We start from the raw sequence: 19213 nt of genomic DNA, 5'->3' as shown, positions 1-19213 counted from the left end.
GAGTTCCTCCCCACTGCAACCAGTTAAAGGAAGTCATGAAACCCTTAACAACAAGCCAGTGGGTGGAGAAAAAAAAGCCCCTTTAATGTTAAAAAAAAATCCTGTTTTAATCTCACATGCCACTTATGGCAACTAATGGGAAGCAGATGTTTAGTGGAACATTCAAGAGAGGTAAAAAACAAAAAAAAAAGATTGTCATTTTGAAAATGACACTTAACCTCCATGTTCTTTCAATGGCCACAACGAATTTTAGAGGCCAACTAGGGTGGTGAAGAGGAAGGAGGTGGAATATGAAAACTTGACATGAAGATGCTGCCCTCGGGAGCCTGCAGAGCTCAACAGATTTGTGGCAGCCAAGCCCTAATCTGCACCTAAACAGTCATAAATCACTTCAGAGGGCAGAAAAAACACGCATGTTTTTGTCACAAACCTGTTTACCCCTCATCGGGCATTTATTTTAGAAATAAATTTATGCTTCAATTCTGTGGTGATAGGTAGGATCAATAATGCAATACCGATATAGAAATGGTCTGTATTTATAAATACATTTTAATTGTACTGATATATGATACGTTAACCGAACTTAAGAACCCAAAACGGTCAGGTTTCAGACCAACGCTGCTCGGACGCCACCTAGTGGCTGCAACAGCAACTGCAGTGAACGCTTGAGGGGGAAAAAAAGAGCATCAGGAGACAGAACCTATAGAGTTGTGTTTATATTAAATCAGATAGATAAGCACTATAACATATACAAACTTTGATATATTCAGGAAAACAAACTCAAATTACGTTACAAAAAGTAGTAACACTAGTAGACAAAAACATTATTTAAATAACAGAACTGTACACTTTCATATGTAACTAAAAAGTACTGTAAGACACCAAAACTGGACAGAAGAGACAGTTAGTAATAAACAGAGCAAAAGCTACAGGACTAGATGAGACGAGTTCTTGTTGGATTATGACAAAACAGGAGAGTAAGGCAGCAGAAGGCAGCATTCAGACAGCAGCAAGAAAAATCGACAAGGATAGAAATGCATCAGAGCTGCAACTGAATATAAAAATAACCTCATCAAAACAGCCATAACCCCCTTACATACACAAATATACACAATCCACCGGCAAATTATTCAATATTCCCTGACCTTTGATTAACTGGATAACAGACACTGTGGATACTGGACACACGTAACCTAATGATTTTACGCAGATCTGAATGTTTTTTTTAAAAATGTATCTGCGAGCAGCAAGTCCAAAGCACACCTGCTCAACAGGTGAGAAATAAGTTGCATAGATGAAGAGGGGAAAAAACGACTCCAAATCCATTTGTAGTTACGTTTACAGAAGCATTCTTAGGGAAAAATATTTGATTTGTAAAAAAAAAAAAAAAAAAACACCAGGGGGCACTCTATGCCCAAGAACGCTGCGTTATTACATAATCTAGTGTAAATATGAACTCCTTGCACAACGTGGAACAACAAGGACAAAAGCCAGAAAAATGTTAAAAACTTGCTTAAGATTTAAAAATGTTTGCATGTGTGTTCTGTTAGTAATTCTAAACTTTGTTTGAATGGCTTCTTTCAAATTCTTTGGTTATCAGGTACAAAAACCCCACATGAAGTACAAAAAACAACCAAACAAAGAAAAAAAAATAGACAAATTAGTGCAAATGTGAGTAAGTGCATCATTACATGATATCCGCCGGCCACATAATGTCCAACTGCACTCACACGGGGGTGGGGGGGGGGGGGGGGGTCAATGACAGAAAAATAAATGCATAAACAATATTTGGGACAGATCCACAGTAGCACAGCGCATGCCCTTATTCACAACATTTACAGTACAAGTGCTGTTAGATGTCAGTAAAAAAAGGAAAATAAAACATTTTTCAATGATTGTACACAGACTATTTAACTTAAAAAAAAAAAAAAAGTTCTTGAAAAAAAGAAAAAAAAAAGAAATTGGATGCTGCTGCTCCAGTGCCGTCAGAGTTTTGCCAACCTGACTGGGCAGAGCTGGGACATCGTTCCGAACAGATGGAAAAATATAGCAGTCTTAGAAATTCATTTCTTCATTTAAAATATCTATCTTTTTAAGTAATTGTTACTTAAGTCTTTGTAAACAGCTTGCCCTTTTTGTTTCTACTCTGAAATACATTCTAATCAGACTTCCATATTGTATAGACGTGTCCATATCTATGGTGCGCGTCTCAAAACTATTCTGATGTGTAGAAAGAAACTGAACCCAAAGCTTGAATCTCTTGGGTCTGGTTTTTCTCCAGATGTGAGCGGCAACAGCAACCCTGCTCTCTTGCAGAGCAGGAAGTGAAGCTGTGTTGGCATTTTGCATGCTCCTCAGCTCAGTGCTCACGTTGCTATGGCGGTGTAACCGCGGCAACCAGGTTGCCATGGCTTCGGGAGAGCTGGTGATGCTGATGATGAGGGACGGAGGCTGAGGATTGCGATGCGGAATGTTCATCCCGGCGTTCTTTGATGTTGCAGCCTCTTAAAAACCCGACGACGGGTGAAGTCTGAGCGACTCCAGGCCGAGCACGAGTCAAGGATGCAGGTAGAAAGTGTTTGTTCACAAGTCTCCTCCTTCGAAAGCTTCACATTGAAAAAGTCTTAGTGGCTGCATGCACAGAGGCCTCAGAGACGTAGGTGCGCGTGTGTGTGTGTGTGTGTGTGTGTTTCTGGACACCTGCACCCCTCTGTGCTCAGAGTCTGTCACTGCGGAAGGTGTCTTCCACGGAGGGGTCTGGCAGCACCATGTCGGGGTCACTGAGCATGCTCAGACCATCCAGGCTGAGGGGCTCGATGCGCAACTCGTCCTCTAAGGGAAAGACCCCCTCCGAGTCGAAACACTCGGGCACGGTGGAGAGAGCGCTGCTGATGTCTTTGGACAGGCTGGGGTTGGAGTCATCTGAGAGGGAACAGATGACAGTGGGTGAGTGTTTCTTCTCGCTGCGACCTCATAGTGTTGCTTTTTAAAGAAAGTTGACACTTCCAGGAAAAGCTCTGGAGCCTCGGGCTGCTTGCTGCACTTCTTTTTTTCCCGCCCTTGCTGAATCTTCATGAACCATTAATCAATATTAACAGATAGTAGTCAACAGATGATTTCCTGAGGGAGCTCAAATAATTCTTTCATATCTTTGGTCACGATTGCACCATGACTACTGATTTAAACCAGAAACCCAGAGGGCAAATACAGTTTTTCAAATCCAATAACTTGCTGATTAAATAAAGATTTTTAGAACCTAACAGCAAGTCAAGCATACTCTGATCAACACCAGCTCAGTCCCCTCTAGTAGAAAGACATGTGAAAACATCCCTCCACTTATGGCCAGTCAAAATCTTTCTAAGAGACCAAAAGAAGCCGAAGCCAGATTTACCTGTGAGTATGATGTTGGGCAGACCTCCGCTGCAGTTGGAGTATAACATATTGGACCTCATGTGCACCGGATCCTGCAGGCTGCCATGGCTGCCGCCCAGACCCGAGAGAGCAGCCTGGGAGTAGTAGAGCGACGATGAGGCAGAGGGGTCGAAGCAGGAACCCCCTGCTGTGGTATTCATCGCATTTTCCAAAAGAGCAAACTGGTCCAACTGGGTGACAGATGGAAATGGCAGGGAAAAGAAAGACGATTCAGAATCAGGGAGCAATAAATATGAGACCTAAAGGTCAGGAAGGGAATTTCAAACCACCGTGAATGCAGCGGGTTGCGCGTCTACCTGATACGGGAGGGCTTTGCTCTGGAAGTTTGAGAACTGCTGCTCCATGAAAGAGTCAGCGAAGATCGTCGCCATGTTGTTTTGCTGTCAGGGAAAAGATTTTGGTAGATTTTTTTTTTTATTTTCTTAAATCCAAGCACTCAACACATGAGAAATGACACTCACCTGAATGTTGGTGAAGTCCAGCGAGATGTTCTGAAGGGGAGAGACTGGCTGCTGTTGCTGCTGGCACTGTCGGCTCTTGTCCACTCCATGCTGGGACTGCTGGTAGAGGGGATAGGGCGGGGGTGGCTCTCTTGGCATGTTGCTCGTGTCCAACGCAACTCCCTAGACAGAATGAAAGAACAAAAGAGGACTTGCAAAAGACCAGCTATACCGATTTCACTACTTCACTCAATCATGTCCGACGTGTGTATACCTGCGTGATGGGGGACAGCAAAGGCGACATGGTGGGAGAAAGCTGCTTGGCCAGACCCCTGCGCTGATCACTACCAGGAGACAGCGTGAGAGGGCTGATGGGAGCAGGCCGTCGCCGCGGGGAGCTGTTGGACAGGCGAAGGGAGGAGTTGATGGAAGGGTTACTGAGTGACGACTGTAGCTGGCAGTTGTTGAGGGACGCCTGAATGGACGGGTTGCTCAGAGAGGAGGACAGGCCTGTCAAAAGGTGGAGACGAGACATCAAGCAGGTGTAAAGGGAGCAATGAATGAGCAATGAGAATCAATCAAGTGTATCTGAAGCCGACTACAACTCAGGAACATGCAGAAGTTATGATGTAGCAAGTGTTCGGTTTACCAGAACACTGGACCTTATTGTGCAGCAAAGATGGGAGGATGGGGGGGCAGAAAGAGAGGGGGAAGAAAAGAACCAATTGTTATGAGCCTAAAACAGGGTCAGGGTTCCTGTGTGACTTTGGTGCTTGGCCAAGCTGAACTGCATCTGACACGAGAGCACAACCGACTGCACAGTCCCTCAAACCAGGCAGCGGCCGAGGAGTTAATGGAGAGCGTTTATGAACAAGTCTCGCTGGCAACAAGAAGATGGAACCCGCTCTACACACGGCAGAAGCAATTTACAATTTTAAATATAAAACCAGAAGCCATTAAATTCTTTTCCCCACACTTATCTGTTCAGGAAAATCTATGCTGAAAACAGTCTGGGTGTAATTGCACACTCCTGCCTGAGGTCAGCCAGGGAGAGCTTTGCCTCCTCTGTCGCACTCCGACTTCAGTCGTGACCCAACCGACCACAACGCACAGTGTCCAGGTTCTAATGCTGATGTGACTCGACCAGACATGTTCCAACGAGAAGTGAAATCACTGGTAAGCCACACGGTTGCCAGGAGACCATTATTACAGAGTGCAAGAGTTGTGTTAGAGCAGTCGTGTTGTTTGGGTTTTCCTGTCTAATGCTGCTCATCTTCTGTGTTGTGGAGCCAATAAACAAGTCTCTTGAGTTCTGGCAAAGATCTTTTGGTCATTTCAATGCCAAAAGCATCAAAAGATACTGTACAAGACTCAAATATGGATGTGAAACACTAAACACAAAGCTGTACCCTGGCCACCTTGCGAGTTCCCAATGCCGAGGTGCATCATGGCAGCCGGCAGGTTTCCGGTGCTGCTGCCGCCACTCAGGTTGGGGTACGCGCCATTATCCTCGGGGTCCAGCGGTGTGGAGAGAGGCGAGGGGAAATGCAAGTTGCTAAGATCAGGTAGGGATCCTCCTGTGTTTAACAAGCCCTGGTAGTGGCACAGCCCTGGATTCTGCTCCGGAGACGGGAATATGCTGCGGGGGAGGGAGAGGGGGAGAGGGGGAGGGAGAGGGGGAGAAGGAGAGAGAAGCGTTTTCAGGAACAACACCGATGATCACAATCCACATGAGTCACAGTGACGCCGCTAATGCCCGGGTCACCGTGAGTGTCACTACCGTTTCACACACCCACTTATGTCCAATCTCTGGGTTTTTGCATCTTTACTCTTTTTCTATTATTTTTTTTGAAATCTCATCTGCATCTGTGCTCAAACAGCGAGTGCGTAACAACTGTGACTCAATGATACACCCACATGAACTCAAACTGAGATGACACAATGAAGAAACGCTTCATCACAACCGAAGCCTCTCCCTCGATGCCGACTGAGCCGTCTTGTACAACGAAAACAGTGGACTGAAAAAAGAAAATCCACTTTTATTGGTAGGAGCTGCAGCCTTGAAAGCTATTTTATTGCCGAGCACCTTGCCCAGAGAATTTTGATTCTACAGGAACACAAGAGAAGATCAGGAGCTTCCTTTTTGAGACTAAAACGAACAAAACAAAACTCTAAAAACCCAAATATTCATTGAATTGACGACTGGGGAAAATCTGGTTCCTTTTTCAGTTCCTGTTTCAAAGAGACCGTCGGCTGCCGAGTTACGGACGTTGTTTAGAGTCAGAATTAAAGAGAAATATTCAGAATTAACCCTTCAAAACCTGGAAAACAAACGCATCATCTGTGAGGTCATTTCATTTCAAGTTTACAGTTTGTCCAAAATTTGGCAGGCCACTCGTAAATGTGTGTTTAGGGGGAACGCCTCTTCCACTCAAAGCCTACAAGTTCTTCAAGAACCATCATCAGTGGTCGACTTTGTTACCTGCTGCCAAAAATAGCCTGTACATTGAAATCATTGCGTGCAAAAATAAGCGCATCCGTTTGCTGCCGAACTACAACAGGATAAAGGTGGTTTGTGCAGGGAAGACAATGGTCTCGGTGAACCTGCTGTTACACAACGGCTGTGGAATGTGATAGTAGAAACTCCACTCCTCTCGCTTCAGCAAGCGCCTGACGTATGAAGAGGAACAGGGGTATCCTGTCTAACCAGCTGGAAGTGTGAGGGATTTTCATGCTTCCACAATTACAACATTATTGATGAGCAGAACACAGAGAAATGAGAGGGAAATGCATTTTAACGTGTTCAACAGGCTGGTGACTTACTTGATTCCAGGCACCTCGCAGGATTTAGGCCTTGATGCCAGAGACTGAACCTGAAACAGAGACACAAGCTGGACGATGGAGGATTTGTTCACTTTAATCATGTTGAATAGTGCGTTTGATTGTTTGAGCTAACTAAAATACCTGATGCACAAGAGATCCCATCATGTTTTTAAGAGAAGTTATTGTTGCGTGTATGTGTAGTGACCGCGCCACGAACACGCAGAACAAACAAGACCTAACAAACATGTAACTTCTCACCTTTTTGGCTTCCCATAGTTGTTTGGGAAGTGGCTTACTAACACCTATCAGGCTCTCCTCGTTAACCAGGGAGGGGAAACTGAAGACTGCTGGCAAAAAGATGCATTTTAATGAAACGTCTTAAAATGAGAGCTCATTAGAAGTCAAACGTTCGACTCACCGTTGCCAGAGCTGTCCACCTCTGCCTCGTTTAAACTCACTGCATTCACAAGAAAGACAGGATAGGAAGAGGAGTGAGAGAAAGGGGGGGGGAGATACCAGTAGATAAAGCGGTTCACAGACAAGAACCATTAACTATCTCGACATGTGTGGCACAATCATCAGTCCTACTGAGAAGAACAAGGCCTCTGGTATACATCCTGCAATTATTGCCTAAATTCATAAATGTTGGACATCTGGCATCATTTATTAGACCGATGAGGAAGAAGGAAAATAGGCGAAGATATGATAAGGAGAGCCATTTCCCCCCCCCACTTGAAACAAAGAGCTCCCTTCGGCTCCACTGTCAGGATCCAAACCCGCCATGTGTCTCTCCTTTGGGCTTTGCTCCGTTTAACAACAAATACGTTACTCTTTATTTCATCACTCGCAGTATAAAACCGGGTCTTCATTGCTTCTCCTTTTATCTCTCTGAGGCTCACTCCATTTTGATCAGCAGCTTTTGAACAGATGGGACAAAGAGGTGATAGAACACGTTTTGGCACTATTACATTCCCCCTTTGAGAGGTGTCTAATCGCTGAAGCTCGCGGAGGTGCAACTGGGACGGAAATGGGACAACTGGGATGGAAAATGGCTGGCTTGCATCCCAGCCCCGTTTATGCCGTGCAATGTAGTAATATGGGTATTGGAAAAAATGGTATATTCCTTCAGGCAAGGCAATAATCAGGGTCGTTTAGACTGTTGTAACATTACAACCGCAGAAAAGAAATTAAGAGAAACACTGAACTCATCTCGACCTTGGCGCTGTGACTCATAGCTGTAATTCATATTTAGACGCTTTGTTAATCAGTCAGTGCTCAACAAAACAATAGAAATGTTCTGTGGTATCAACAAACTAACAACGGAATCGGTAAACAGGCTGTGAGGCTTATTCTCAGGTTCAGCAGCAGCTTCTTCAGGAGAATGATCAACCAGAATAAGGCCTGCAGGGTAGCAGGAAAACATTAAATATCTAAGCTGATTTACCATTTTCTTTTCAGCCAAAGAGGATAAGCAATCATGCATAAAATCAGTAAATCTATGGTGACAGGTTTCCAGCTGGGGTTAAGGTGACACATTTTAAATCACAGCCGACTGTAATCTATGCATCTGCACAAGTTCGTGTTTGTCTGTGAAAGTCCAACTTGGCCAGGATCTTAAGTAATATCCTGTTTAACCCTGTTGGCTAAACACAGTAGGTAGTAATGCACTGCAGGAGTGCTCCTCTCATCCACCACGCACTTCATCAGTGCTGAGATCAGACAAACACTGTAAACGCTGCCAAAAACACGCCAGAACCTAGCCAGGAAAAGCAGCTGACAGGGTGCATGTGTGCATAAAGAGGGAGGAACTGAATTAGGAGTGATAAATTTGTCTCTGGGCCGACGTGATCAGCCCGCTTGAACCATAAACACCAGATCGGCCTGATGGCGAGTGGCTCAGCTGAGCCGACAGACAGGGATGAAAGGACGCTGTTGGATGGACTGTGTTCTCTGTTAATCAATGACCAGAGGAATGGAACTACAAACACCATAAAGTAAGCTACAACATAGATCTTGTCCATTAACAGCCAGCAAAGGATGACGGAGAGGGGCTTGAGTTAAATTACAGCATATAGACGAATGTCTGTGTGTACAAATGAAGTTTGGTTTACATTCATTTCTGTCCACACCTACATAGTATTTGCAGTGAGTTTAGCCACTCTGCTATACCTCTAATACAAATGTGGGATTAAGGGCAAGTGACACTGTCATCCTGTGCCTGCATTTTACTCTTACCATTACGCTGGGGGGGTCCACGGCCCATATGCTGGTTCATACCGAAAGGGTTCTGAGGGTTCGGGTTCATGGCGCTCGTGTGAAGAGCCGAGTCTGAATTAGTTCTGTGTAGGAGTGAGAGAAGGAGACAAATGAGACAAAGTGTCAGGACAGCACCTTGGACAGAGGCAGAGGACAGGGATGCGACGCTGCTTCCTGTTCCAATTCTACATAAATGAGACCCCTGACCACGCTTAACTGAACCACCATGATGCTTTAAAGCATTAATGAATACAGTAAAAGCTGTAAAAACAAAGCATCAATGGAGACTGGAGAGTGTTTAATGCACTATTGCCATTAACATTGGAGTGAACCATTTGTTTACATCAGATACACATTTCTATAAATTGAGGCCAATATTAATATCTGAATTCTCTGCACACTGATTTCTAAAGCAGAGCTGGAACCACCCAAGGTCTTTATCTGGCTGTGGAGCTCAGAAAAAACCCAGTAAACTCTCTGAAGAGCTGAACAAAGCTAGGATTTATTTTGGAGCTACAGAGATCAAGTTTCCCCTTTTTCTCTTCCAACAGTAAAAAAAACACATCCACAAACATTCAAACTGGCTTCAGTGAAGTAATTATAAATACAAATCAGTGGGTGACATGTAAAAGCTTTGAAAATGTTAATGGGCGTCTTTGATGGAAGACTGCAGAGGAGCTGTGAGTTGTAAAGCTGGGTTAGTAGGAAAAACAACTGATTAATGCTTCAGACATTCAAACTGGAATGATGAGTGGAAAAAATGAATTAAATCACCAACACACAACAGTGTTTAGTGGGGCTTCTGTGGTCCTTTATTTCAGGGCCTTGAAAGGAAGAAAAGGGGATTATTACCATGTCTCAAATCAGGCAAAGGTTTAGAAAGGATGGAAAAGAGGATGAGAGATTGCAAAGAGACAAAGAGCAGAATTGTCTGCCTCCGTGTGCATGAGGGATAAAGCGGTGAAGACAAGCTGAAGGGAGACAGAGAGACGGGAGAGTCAAGGGTCACCTGTTGAGCTGCGATATTAATCTAAACCCAGGCCGTTTTTCCTCAGTCCATGGCTGCTGCTCCCTTCAAAGAGACAGAGGAAAAGAATGGCAGACATGTTTACTGGGTGAAAACAGAGATCCCAGACTGCTGCCTTAAAGGCTACCAAGAAGATAGCATATCTCTTAAATGGGAAGAAAGACCCAAGGAACTGTCCAGAAGTGGAACAATGCTGGTATTGTTGGATGCAAAAAGAATAAATTAACAATGAGGACAAGGGCTCTAATGAGCCTGCAGCAGATCTGATCTTCAGTTCTGATGGACGGCGTAAACAACTTAAGGCGAAGTGCTGCTGCCAGAACCAAAGAGTGGAGTGAGTATGAGGACGAATTCCAGCTCCCAGAGACGCGGCCAAAATGGGTCATCTCAGCACCAATGAGCAGTCTAAACTCTAGACCGATGATTGTGGACAATTTTTGATGGTTAAATAAAAATAAATCAAAAGAATTCCAACAGTCTTAGGCACACCTAGACCACCAAGATGGAGGAAAAAGCCCCAGAGAGTCATCACAGCACATCTCCCACATGTTCTTTACAGCCTGGAGGGAGCTCCATCTGCAATTTCATCCCAAGAGAGGCTGGTAGAGGAGCAGCAGGCCAAAGATGGGTGACTGAAAGAGGGAGAGGGCATGGGAGTGGACCCAGACTGGAAAACAGTCTCTGAAGAGACGCATCCAGAGCTGCACTCGGTTCTGTTAGAGGACTCCAGGAAGCAATCCCTGAGGAGGAGTCCTCTTCCCAGACACCAGTAAACAGTTCATTGACATATTCACATTCAGATGTGAGTGAACAAATGTTCCCTGCTAGAGTCTAGATAATCATCCGATCCAGGGAGACGATAAAGCCTGCCGGTCAGCCCGCTGGTCACAGAGCGGTTAAAGGCTGTGTGAACAGCTCTGCTCCCCTACATTTCTGCTGGACTGCACAGTCCCTCAGAACTGGCCCACTGCCCTCAAGTTCTGTTCTAAAAACATTGTGGGAAGCTTTGCGTGACTTATCTTAACCCAAACTAATGCTAATTGCTAATTTCCCTGGTGGACACCCCCTAAAGGGATCAATAAAGTACTCTTGAATCTTGAAACACGTGAATGCTTTACATGGCTTCTCAGAACCACAGCTTCTTCTGCTGGTGCTGCAGCACCTAAACAGTTAAAGAGCAGCACACATGTGCTCAGTGTTGAACACGCCAACTGGCCCGCCCACTCAAACACTCCAAGTACAACACAACCGTGAAAACAAGCCCGAGACCCTGGAGACATTCTTCTCTCCTCAGGAGAGTTTAGAATAATGTGAATACATCACCTACAGAATTTAGTAAGACAGTGTCACCACACCGGATTTAATTTTAAGGGATTTCCCAGCAACTTACTGGAATCCAGTGTGGCCAGACTCCTGGTTGGTTTTTATTAAACCAAACACTGACGCAAAGGCATCATTCATTTTTTGCCACTTATCTAGGACTAATAACGACATATTTACCTGCAATTAATGTGCTGTTTTACCATATAAACCACGCTGTATTCAGACTCTCTTTGACCGATGCAGCTGTGTGCTAAAATAAAACGCAGCTCTGCTTAAGTACTGATTCTGAAGACTGGTGTCAATGCAGAATTTCTTTGTTGACAAATTTACAAAAACAAAATCAAAAAAAATGTGTATTTGAGGAAAGTGAAAGGGTTTGGAAACTTTGACAGCAAAGAAACTTCCACAATCTGAACATCCTGAAGTGCACAAAGTAAAAGTGGAGCGGCACAAAATACTCCAGGAATAATGCTCCCATAAATCTGCTCTCCCTCCAGAAAGTGTTGGGTTCTTCTACTCATGAAGGGCTGTGTCTCCAAATGCTTTTCCATCTCTGTCAAGTTCAAGCCTTTCCAGTTTGCTTTCTCTCCAGAGTTTCTTTCTCAACAATTTTTTGGGAATCAGCGTGACAGTTATGTAAATCACACCAATGTAAACTAGACAGGACCACTGGGGCTCATTTATTACACTGTCAATGCTCCTATAACATCTCACTAAGCCAAGACATACAACAACATGGACATTTTCAAGGGGATTTTTTCATCTATAAAATGATAAAAGGGGCTGTTGCAGTAATGCGAGAGGATCATGTACAAAATTCATGCTCTCGGTGCTTCGCGACTCTCCCAGAAAAACGCGTGACGTTCATAAGCCGACTTGTTCATCTGTGTGTCGTCAGCGCTGACGACAGGGTGTGGGCCCTGTTCAGTACAATCCATCAGCGTGATACTGCGTTATCCGCCGATCCCGGCATTTTGCTGATGACGCCGAGGGCCAGCGGAGCCACAAACCTAATGAGAAAGAGTGAGTAGGGAGGAGCTCGCCTTTTATCGCAGGGCCATAATTCTCTCCCTGTAAACACAGAGGAAACGTCCAGAGGAGAAAGAAAAGCAGGAGAAAAAGAGGATGTTCCAGCTCATAGTAACAGGACGACAACTGCTGCTCACCCAGACTTTTAAAACAGAACGCCTGGAAAGAAAACACGGCTTCCCCAGAGTAAAAATGATACGAGGGCCACAACTCGTCACCCTTCTAGTCACCGTGTGCGACTGTACTGTAGAAGTTTGATTTTTTTAAAACAAACAAACAAACAACCATACTGACAACCACACCAAGAGGAAACAGTTCTCAAGATGATAGAAAATAAGGCAAAAAAAACCCACGACATGTAGCAGAGACGCCTTACTCACCTTCTCCAGTTGTTGTCGAGCGGGGGGGACAGGTACACACCTCCATACGGTGAACTGTCGATGTGCTCTACAGTTAAAGAAAGCACCGACGGTGACAGAAACGATGCAAAAATAAATGTAATAAGAAAAACACTTTTCTTATGTTGTAAAGCTCCACAATCATAACCGAGCTAGTTCCCAGGCCAGAGGTCACATTTCCTCTTTGAGCTCTTTTTGGCTTTTACATGGACAGCTATTGAATTTGAATCATGTCAGTTGCTACAGAAGGTATTTTTCAGAAAATAAAACAAGTATTGACTTGATTAACAGTGGCGACCCAAGGAAGCATGAGGCTTTGTCAACTGCCAGAACAACAACCGCACGATGTTGCTGGTGTCTGACGGTGATGCAAGGCAAGTGGAAATGATGGCGCCATCTCTTTGAATACGTAATGGGAGAATTGCACAATGATTTGATTTACTTCTGCTGACTGTGGAGTTCCTGACATTGTCTGAAGGGGCAGGACAGCAGAAGGGCGGTGTTTTATTCACCTCAGATTTGCAAGTTCTTAGAGAGGGATGACCAAAATGCCGCTTAATGAACTATTGTGCAGAGTTCCTTTAGGCTCTAAGCAAACTAATGTATTAATTTAAACAAAACAATTATTTAGATCCATCTACTGCCTTGAAAAGGAAAAAGGATATCAAAATAACCACAAAGCAAAGAAGTAAAAAATAGAAACATGCCCTGTCAGACTGGAAAATATGTAGAAAAATTTTTTTTGGCATCGTTTGTAGTGACAGGATTTGTTGTATTTATCGCTGTGCACGTCTATGATCGCGTCGGCTGTTCCGGACGCGGCGTGCTCAGGGCATCGGGGCGCGATCACACCGTTAGAACTGAGCTGCTTTCAAAGAGAAGGTCTGGAGTCTCACTTTGGAAAGACTAGAACCGAACCCTGAAATACATTTTCTCCAGAGTCAGCCATAGAATTTTTCAGCAAGCGTATAGAATTAAGATTGACAGGTATGTACACACCTGTCGACTTTCCTTTATCCTCAAAGAAAACTACATAAACAAACTCGGGGACTAATTCATTGAGCATCCATCACACCCGGAGAACCCAAAAGGACAACTCTGCTTTCTCCAGTGAGGCGACGTGAAAAGTTCCAGAGAATTCTGTTGAGCTCCCCGACTGACTGCTGCGCATCAGATCGCTCTCGTCAAACAGCGTCCTAAACACGCCCAGCTCATCCTGTTTTGCACGTGAAAACCTTCCGTCTACAGCTCCAAGGGACAAGCTACTATGGACAATATTACTTTAGCGTTTTAACAAAAAATAACAAGTTGGTAGTTTTCCTCTATCGACGAATCAACAGGAAATCTCCTTGACGTAATTGAGCTCTAAGTATTAGTTAGCTGCCCTACCAAACACCCCCAGGCCAATTCCGGGAAAGAAAACCAATTGGAGCATGCAAGATACCAAACTTCCATTCTACTTTCCTCATGATTGACAAACAGACCATTTCCAGCTTCATCATAATCTAATCTGCTCCCACTCTTCAGTGTACACAGCCAGAATGTGTAACCGTGACGCCCCCCAATCTTAATGACCCTTAGGTCTGAGTCCAACGCACCGTCTCTGCGTCACACTTTGAATTACCATAATGACTAAGTCTGCTCCTCGGGCCAGAAACCTGGTGGAGGGCCGTCAACATTACAAACCTCAATAAAAACACAGGAGGAGAAAGTGATTCACTGTGGAGACCTCCTACTCTGACTGAGTCAGCTCTGAAAGGATATCTGTCGTCCGTGCTTGTCTAGAGGGCGGCGGTGAGGAGAGTTGATGCGGTTGCGCTCCCTGTGGACCCTCTCAACCAGCCCGTGGTGGCGAGTTCCTCTCACCGAGTCCAGCCCTGACGGAAAGCCACCCTGAGACAGAAACATTGGACATTAAAGGTGTCAGAAGCAGCATGAGGGTAGCAGACACAGACACCGCGAGGGGGAGTAAATACACGCCCTTTATTTCTGGTCTGACGACCTCTGAGGTTAAAGCTCTAACAGGAAGTCTTAACCAAACGCTTTACATCCAGGAGAAAATTGCCAATGGGCTCTGTATAAGAAAGCCTTTCTGCCTCCATGCGGGGCTCAATTTCTGGACTGGTCACAGATTGTTGCTCCACGTCAAAGGGCCATTATTTTCAGCAACAAGGACACTTTCAGCAGAAACCCCAGCAAAGGCCAGGGGCTGGATAGAAGACACAAGATCCAGTCCAGCACTGCAGTCATTCAGAGCCTGCGGAGGGCTACTGCTCTTATCTGGTTTAAAGCGGGCAGAAACACAACGAGCCAGACAGTTTTACAAAAATCCCCCAAATACACCATTTCAAATCTAATCCTAATGCCACTGTTAAGGATGAAAGAGTGTGAAGAGGCAGAAATGAGCGTAAAAAAGCCCATTAGAGTCACTGCAAATGCCGGCAATTTAGTCGTGGTCTCACTGAGAACCCAACACGGAAGCAAATTCTGATTTAAATCCCATTCCTATCCTGTGAAGGGAACTGTTCTCCAAAACATTCCAGGTTTGGCAGTAAATGCAACAAATATGAGGTCCAAAAAGACTTAGAAATGGTACAAATGAGCAATTATTAAATGGAACAAAGCCTCCAGATTTCCTTGGATGAAAACAAATAAAAATGGCGAGACAACAGACAGAGACTGTTTAGAAACTGTCGTGATTTGAGGCGTCTGGGAAATTCCCAAGAGCTTGCAGACTGGTAGTTTTCCAATTAACGGAGAATGGTGATCTGTGATGGGAGGAAAGTTTGTGACCGAAACCGACAGCGACGACGTCCCACCTGAAAATCGGTGCTAGTTTTGCCAATCTGGTTAACGTTGGGCAGAGAGCCTCCGTAGTACGGCGCCCGAGACTGGGACAGGCGGAGCTGCTGGATCTTCTGAAACTGCACCTGCCACCAAAAGAGAAACCAGCAGGAGTGTCAGGGTTTAAGATACAGCATTGATCACTGACACATAAACACAACCTGATCTAATCACAACACATCGGGGTCTGAAGAGAGCTGAGAGTTGCTCCGATTTCAGGTTAAACAGTCCTGCCAGGAATCACTTCTGCTGTGGATTTAACTGAAAAAACAGGTTAACAGATTCGGAAATGATCGATCCAACTCTCACACACGGATTTTTGCGCAGGAGTTGACTTCCGGAGCATCGCATACGTTTCCTTCCATGTGTTTGCAGGTAGTGGGTGAAGTGTGTGTGACGCGTGGTGTGTGTGTGACGCGTGGTGTGCCAACCTGGACAGCCTGCACACACCAGATGATTGACTGGCCTGTTTCACGTGCAGGTCACCAACAGGCCACCTCATAGCCTCATCCTCTCTGACTGGAGGGGCTGGACTCACCGAGCTCTCTGTGTCCGATCCTGCATCATTCCCGACCACGTTTGGCACCTTAAAGCTGCAGCACATTTCTGGTCCTCATTCTCTCCTTATGTTTCAATGGAGTCTAGATTAGGTTTGATTTCCTTTTGAGTGCAGGTCACAGAGAAGAATAGGTGGTCTATTTTTTTACATCCACGGGGGGAAGAGAGATCTGAGTGGTCACGGACACTGATCAAGACCAGGTTATTCCCTGTTTTGTGTGAATGGGACTGAAAGGGGCTGCACATGCACTAACAAATATGCAAGCAAGCAGCCATGCCCATTCACATCAATATAAGACAGATGTTAACCGGCAGGCGGTGCCATTACCTGACGTAATGAGACACTAATTGTTTGACATAAACACAAATTTGCAACTTGACGATTAAAGAGATGAATCTTTGGAACCTTTAAAAGGAACCTTTCCCAAAAATAACCTTAGTTGCTTGACAAAGCGATAGGCTTTCTATACTATAATAAACAGAATCAACTACAAAGTGATAAACATGGTTACGGAAGTGTGAGCCCAGACTGAATAAAGTAGTTCAATAAAAGAGGGCGTGGTTAACTGATCTAAGAATAAACCAAGTAGCTGCACACTAGAAAAGCTTGGATAATGGAGCGGAACCAGCACCAAATGGTGTTTTAATTACACACACACAGAGCTCAGGTTAGTGTGATGGTTCCAACCAGCCAGAGCGGCAGTTAGATCATGCAAATCCAAAATTAAGACCAAATTGCAGCCATTAATGTGCTCAGTTATTTATTTATTTTAAGTTTATAACACTATTTGAAAGCGAGAGCTGCAGCTGCATTTGAAAAACTGCAGGCAAAGCTCTAATGGAACAATTTCGGGTCTAGAATGAATTCAATTCTCAAAACAGATGCTGGAAAACTCTCAGATTTGTTGTCCAAACCACAGTGATTCAGCAGTGGATCAAATAACACTTTCTGCATCCTAGAAAACAAGCAACTGGGAGAATAGCTGAAAAATGACCCCATAAACGGCCATTAATGCAGCACTTTCGCATCCCATTTGTTCCTTTTGCTTTCTGCATCCTAACTGAAGATCCATCGACAGATTTGTGCTCACAATCACATCATTTAGTTATCGTTTCATGTCACTATTAATTATTTAGTCAAGTTGTTTTTTTCCTTTTCAAATTCAGATTTCATTTGCTTCATTTCTCCATTGAACCTTCATAGAGCAGACTTCAGGCTCTCACCAAACACAGATGATTTATTCCTAAATAAAAATAAAAAAAATGCTGCAATCAAGTTCTTATGATCCAAAACTTAATATTTACAGGCAACAGGGCTTCAAACACATTTTCCATTTCCTGCGATCAGATAAAAGAGGTCCATGGGGTTTTCAAGCCTGAATTCTACCGGGATGTTGGTTTTCTCTGACTTTTCATTTGGCTTTGGGGATTTTAAAACAACCAGGCTTCCAAATAAACCCGTGAAATCAAACAAGCCTCCGTGACGTCACAGAGAATCCCCCCTCATTCTAAGTCATTAATAAGGTCCATCAATAAGAGACGCCGGACCGGAGAGTGTTTACCCTTGAGACATTGAGGTCCGTCATCAGCTGCTCGAAGGCCCGGGTCTCCTCTGCCTGCTTCTGGTTGTGCAGGGCGATCTTCTCGCTGAACTTCCTGGGGTTGGAGCCACCTGTGCCCGGGGAGCCGGACATCGTGCGGGCCGCGGTTTTTGAAAACTTCAGCTACTTCGAAGAAAGTAGAAGGCTGTTCTCGGCGTTTACTTTTTAACGTGTGGCAGTGAACCCATGAGCGATTTAAAAACACAGTCCATGATTCTCTGTTATTTCTTTCTGCAGGATCCGACCCGTAAAGTTTAAGCGCAGCTAACGAGCTAAGCTACCGATAAATCTGCCCTTATCAAAAGTTCTTTTTTTTAAAAAAAGGACAAAGGGCGGAATTGCTTGGTCCGCGTGACTCGTGTTTACACCTTAAATCCAACAACTTGAGAGAGAATGGCGTTTGAACCTCTGAGCTCACAGCTAAAACAGAACTTTTATGGAACCACTTGTTTGAATATGTTAGCCGCCATTGCTAACATAACACTGCAGGCGAACAGCTGCAGCTAGCCGAGTTAGCTAAGCTGCTGTCAAATGCCACTGCAACGATTTTAACCCCGCAAAAAAAAAACAACGACGCCGTCGAGCGGCCGCCACTCGCCCTCGTTCGACACGAACACGCACGATTTCGACGCAAAATAACGCCGACAGCCTCGGTAGTTAGATGTGGCGACCAACGCTAGCAAAGCTCGGAAGCGTTCGGGCAAAGGTTTCCCCCGTATGGAGCATTTCAACAAGTGTCCGCTGGGTCTGCCTGGACGCTGAAATCCGACTTAATAATAATCGCCAATTTGGTAAAAATAAACCAAATGCCACAACGCAAAACAAATTCTACGTCGGTAGCCGAGCGCCTTCATCCACAATTACGCAGATAAACTGATATCGCGGCGCTACTTAATCGAGAGTAGTGTTAATCCACAGATAGCAGAGAGATTTAAAAAAGAGAGAGAAAGAAAGTCCAACCCGACAAGATAAACAAACGGCACCGCTCCTCTTTTATCCGCCGTGAAAACCAAGGTTCTTCGGAGACATTCCGACCAATGAGGTGGGTTTTTGTTGCCGTTGAGTTTTTCTGGACTTGTGCTCGAAGCTCAGATCCTCAAACTGAAGCGGCGAGAAAAACAGTGGCCGCATATGGCGTCGATACCAGCCGTGGCCGCGGGGCGGCGACAAACGCAACAGTCCGGCTTCGCTCCCCGATCGACTGGGATCGATGTGGGAAATCAGCTCCGGCCCAACAGATTACTCAAATTTCACTCGACCCTCGCATCGAATGCTTTAGTGCGAGGATATGATTAAAGTCTTCATAACCATTTAATTAGAAAAAATAACGCAAATGTAAGTTTTAATCATGAATTTATATATTTTCATTGTCTACATTGAAAATATAGTTAATTCTTAGCTCTGATTCCCATTGGATTCAAATATGTTAGGTAAATATAACCTTCAACCTGTAAGAAAGAATAACATATCTAGATGTCCTTT

General features: G+C 44.6%; 1 protein-coding gene across 8 annotated transcripts; it reads right to left on the bottom strand.

Annotated features, from left to right (window-relative positions):
* Positions 1-699: 699 nt before the first annotated feature.
* crtc3 (CREB regulated transcription coactivator 3) lies at positions 700-18818 on the bottom strand. Of its 8 annotated transcripts, none has more exons than XM_057021356.1 (15): positions 17693-18818; positions 15548-15658; positions 14493-14621; positions 12711-12772; positions 9961-10023; positions 8931-9034; positions 7114-7152; positions 6954-7042; positions 6696-6745; positions 5291-5511; positions 4147-4382; positions 3894-4055; positions 3702-3812; positions 3392-3602; positions 700-2922 (listed from the first exon to the last, which is right to left on the bottom strand). In XM_057021356.1, exons 1-15 carry the CDS (start codon positions 17822-17824, stop codon positions 2717-2719), a joined length of 1926 nt encoding a protein of 641 aa, XP_056877336.1. In that variant the 5' UTR covers positions 17825-18818; the 3' UTR covers positions 700-2716. The 8 variants fall into 8 exon arrangements, with proteins under 8 accessions (XP_056877336.1, XP_056877317.1, XP_056877328.1 ...); XM_057021337.1 differs by having other exon boundaries at positions 5282-5511; positions 17693-18816; XM_057021348.1 differs by having other exon boundaries at positions 5282-5511; positions 6954-7039; positions 17693-18815.
* Positions 18819-19213: the final 395 nt, after the last annotated feature.

This window comes from Takifugu flavidus, chromosome 2, assembly GCF_003711565.1.
Source record: "Takifugu flavidus isolate HTHZ2018 chromosome 2, ASM371156v2, whole genome shotgun sequence".
Classification (NCBI taxonomy): domain Eukaryota; kingdom Metazoa; phylum Chordata; class Actinopteri; order Tetraodontiformes; family Tetraodontidae; genus Takifugu; species Takifugu flavidus.
Note: the sequence above shows the minus strand (reverse complement) of the source record. Positions and strands in the feature narration are given on the sequence as shown.

What these genes read in the sequence shown, in the direction of transcription:
- crtc3 (XM_057021337.1), bottom strand. Translation starts at nt 17,824, where the DNA reads ATGTCCGGCTCCCCGGGCACAGGTGGCTCCAACCCCAGGAAGTTCAGC. An exon ending in AAACTAGCACCGATTTTCAG is followed by an intron (nt 14,622 to 15,547) that starts GTGGGACGTCGT and finishes TTTCTGTCTCAG; the next exon opens with GGTGGCTTTCCGTCAGGGCT. An exon ending in AACTATGGGAAGCCAAAAAG is followed by an intron (nt 6,746 to 6,953) that starts GTGAGAAGTTAC and finishes TCTCTGTTTCAG; the next exon opens with GTTCAGTCTCTGGCATCAAG.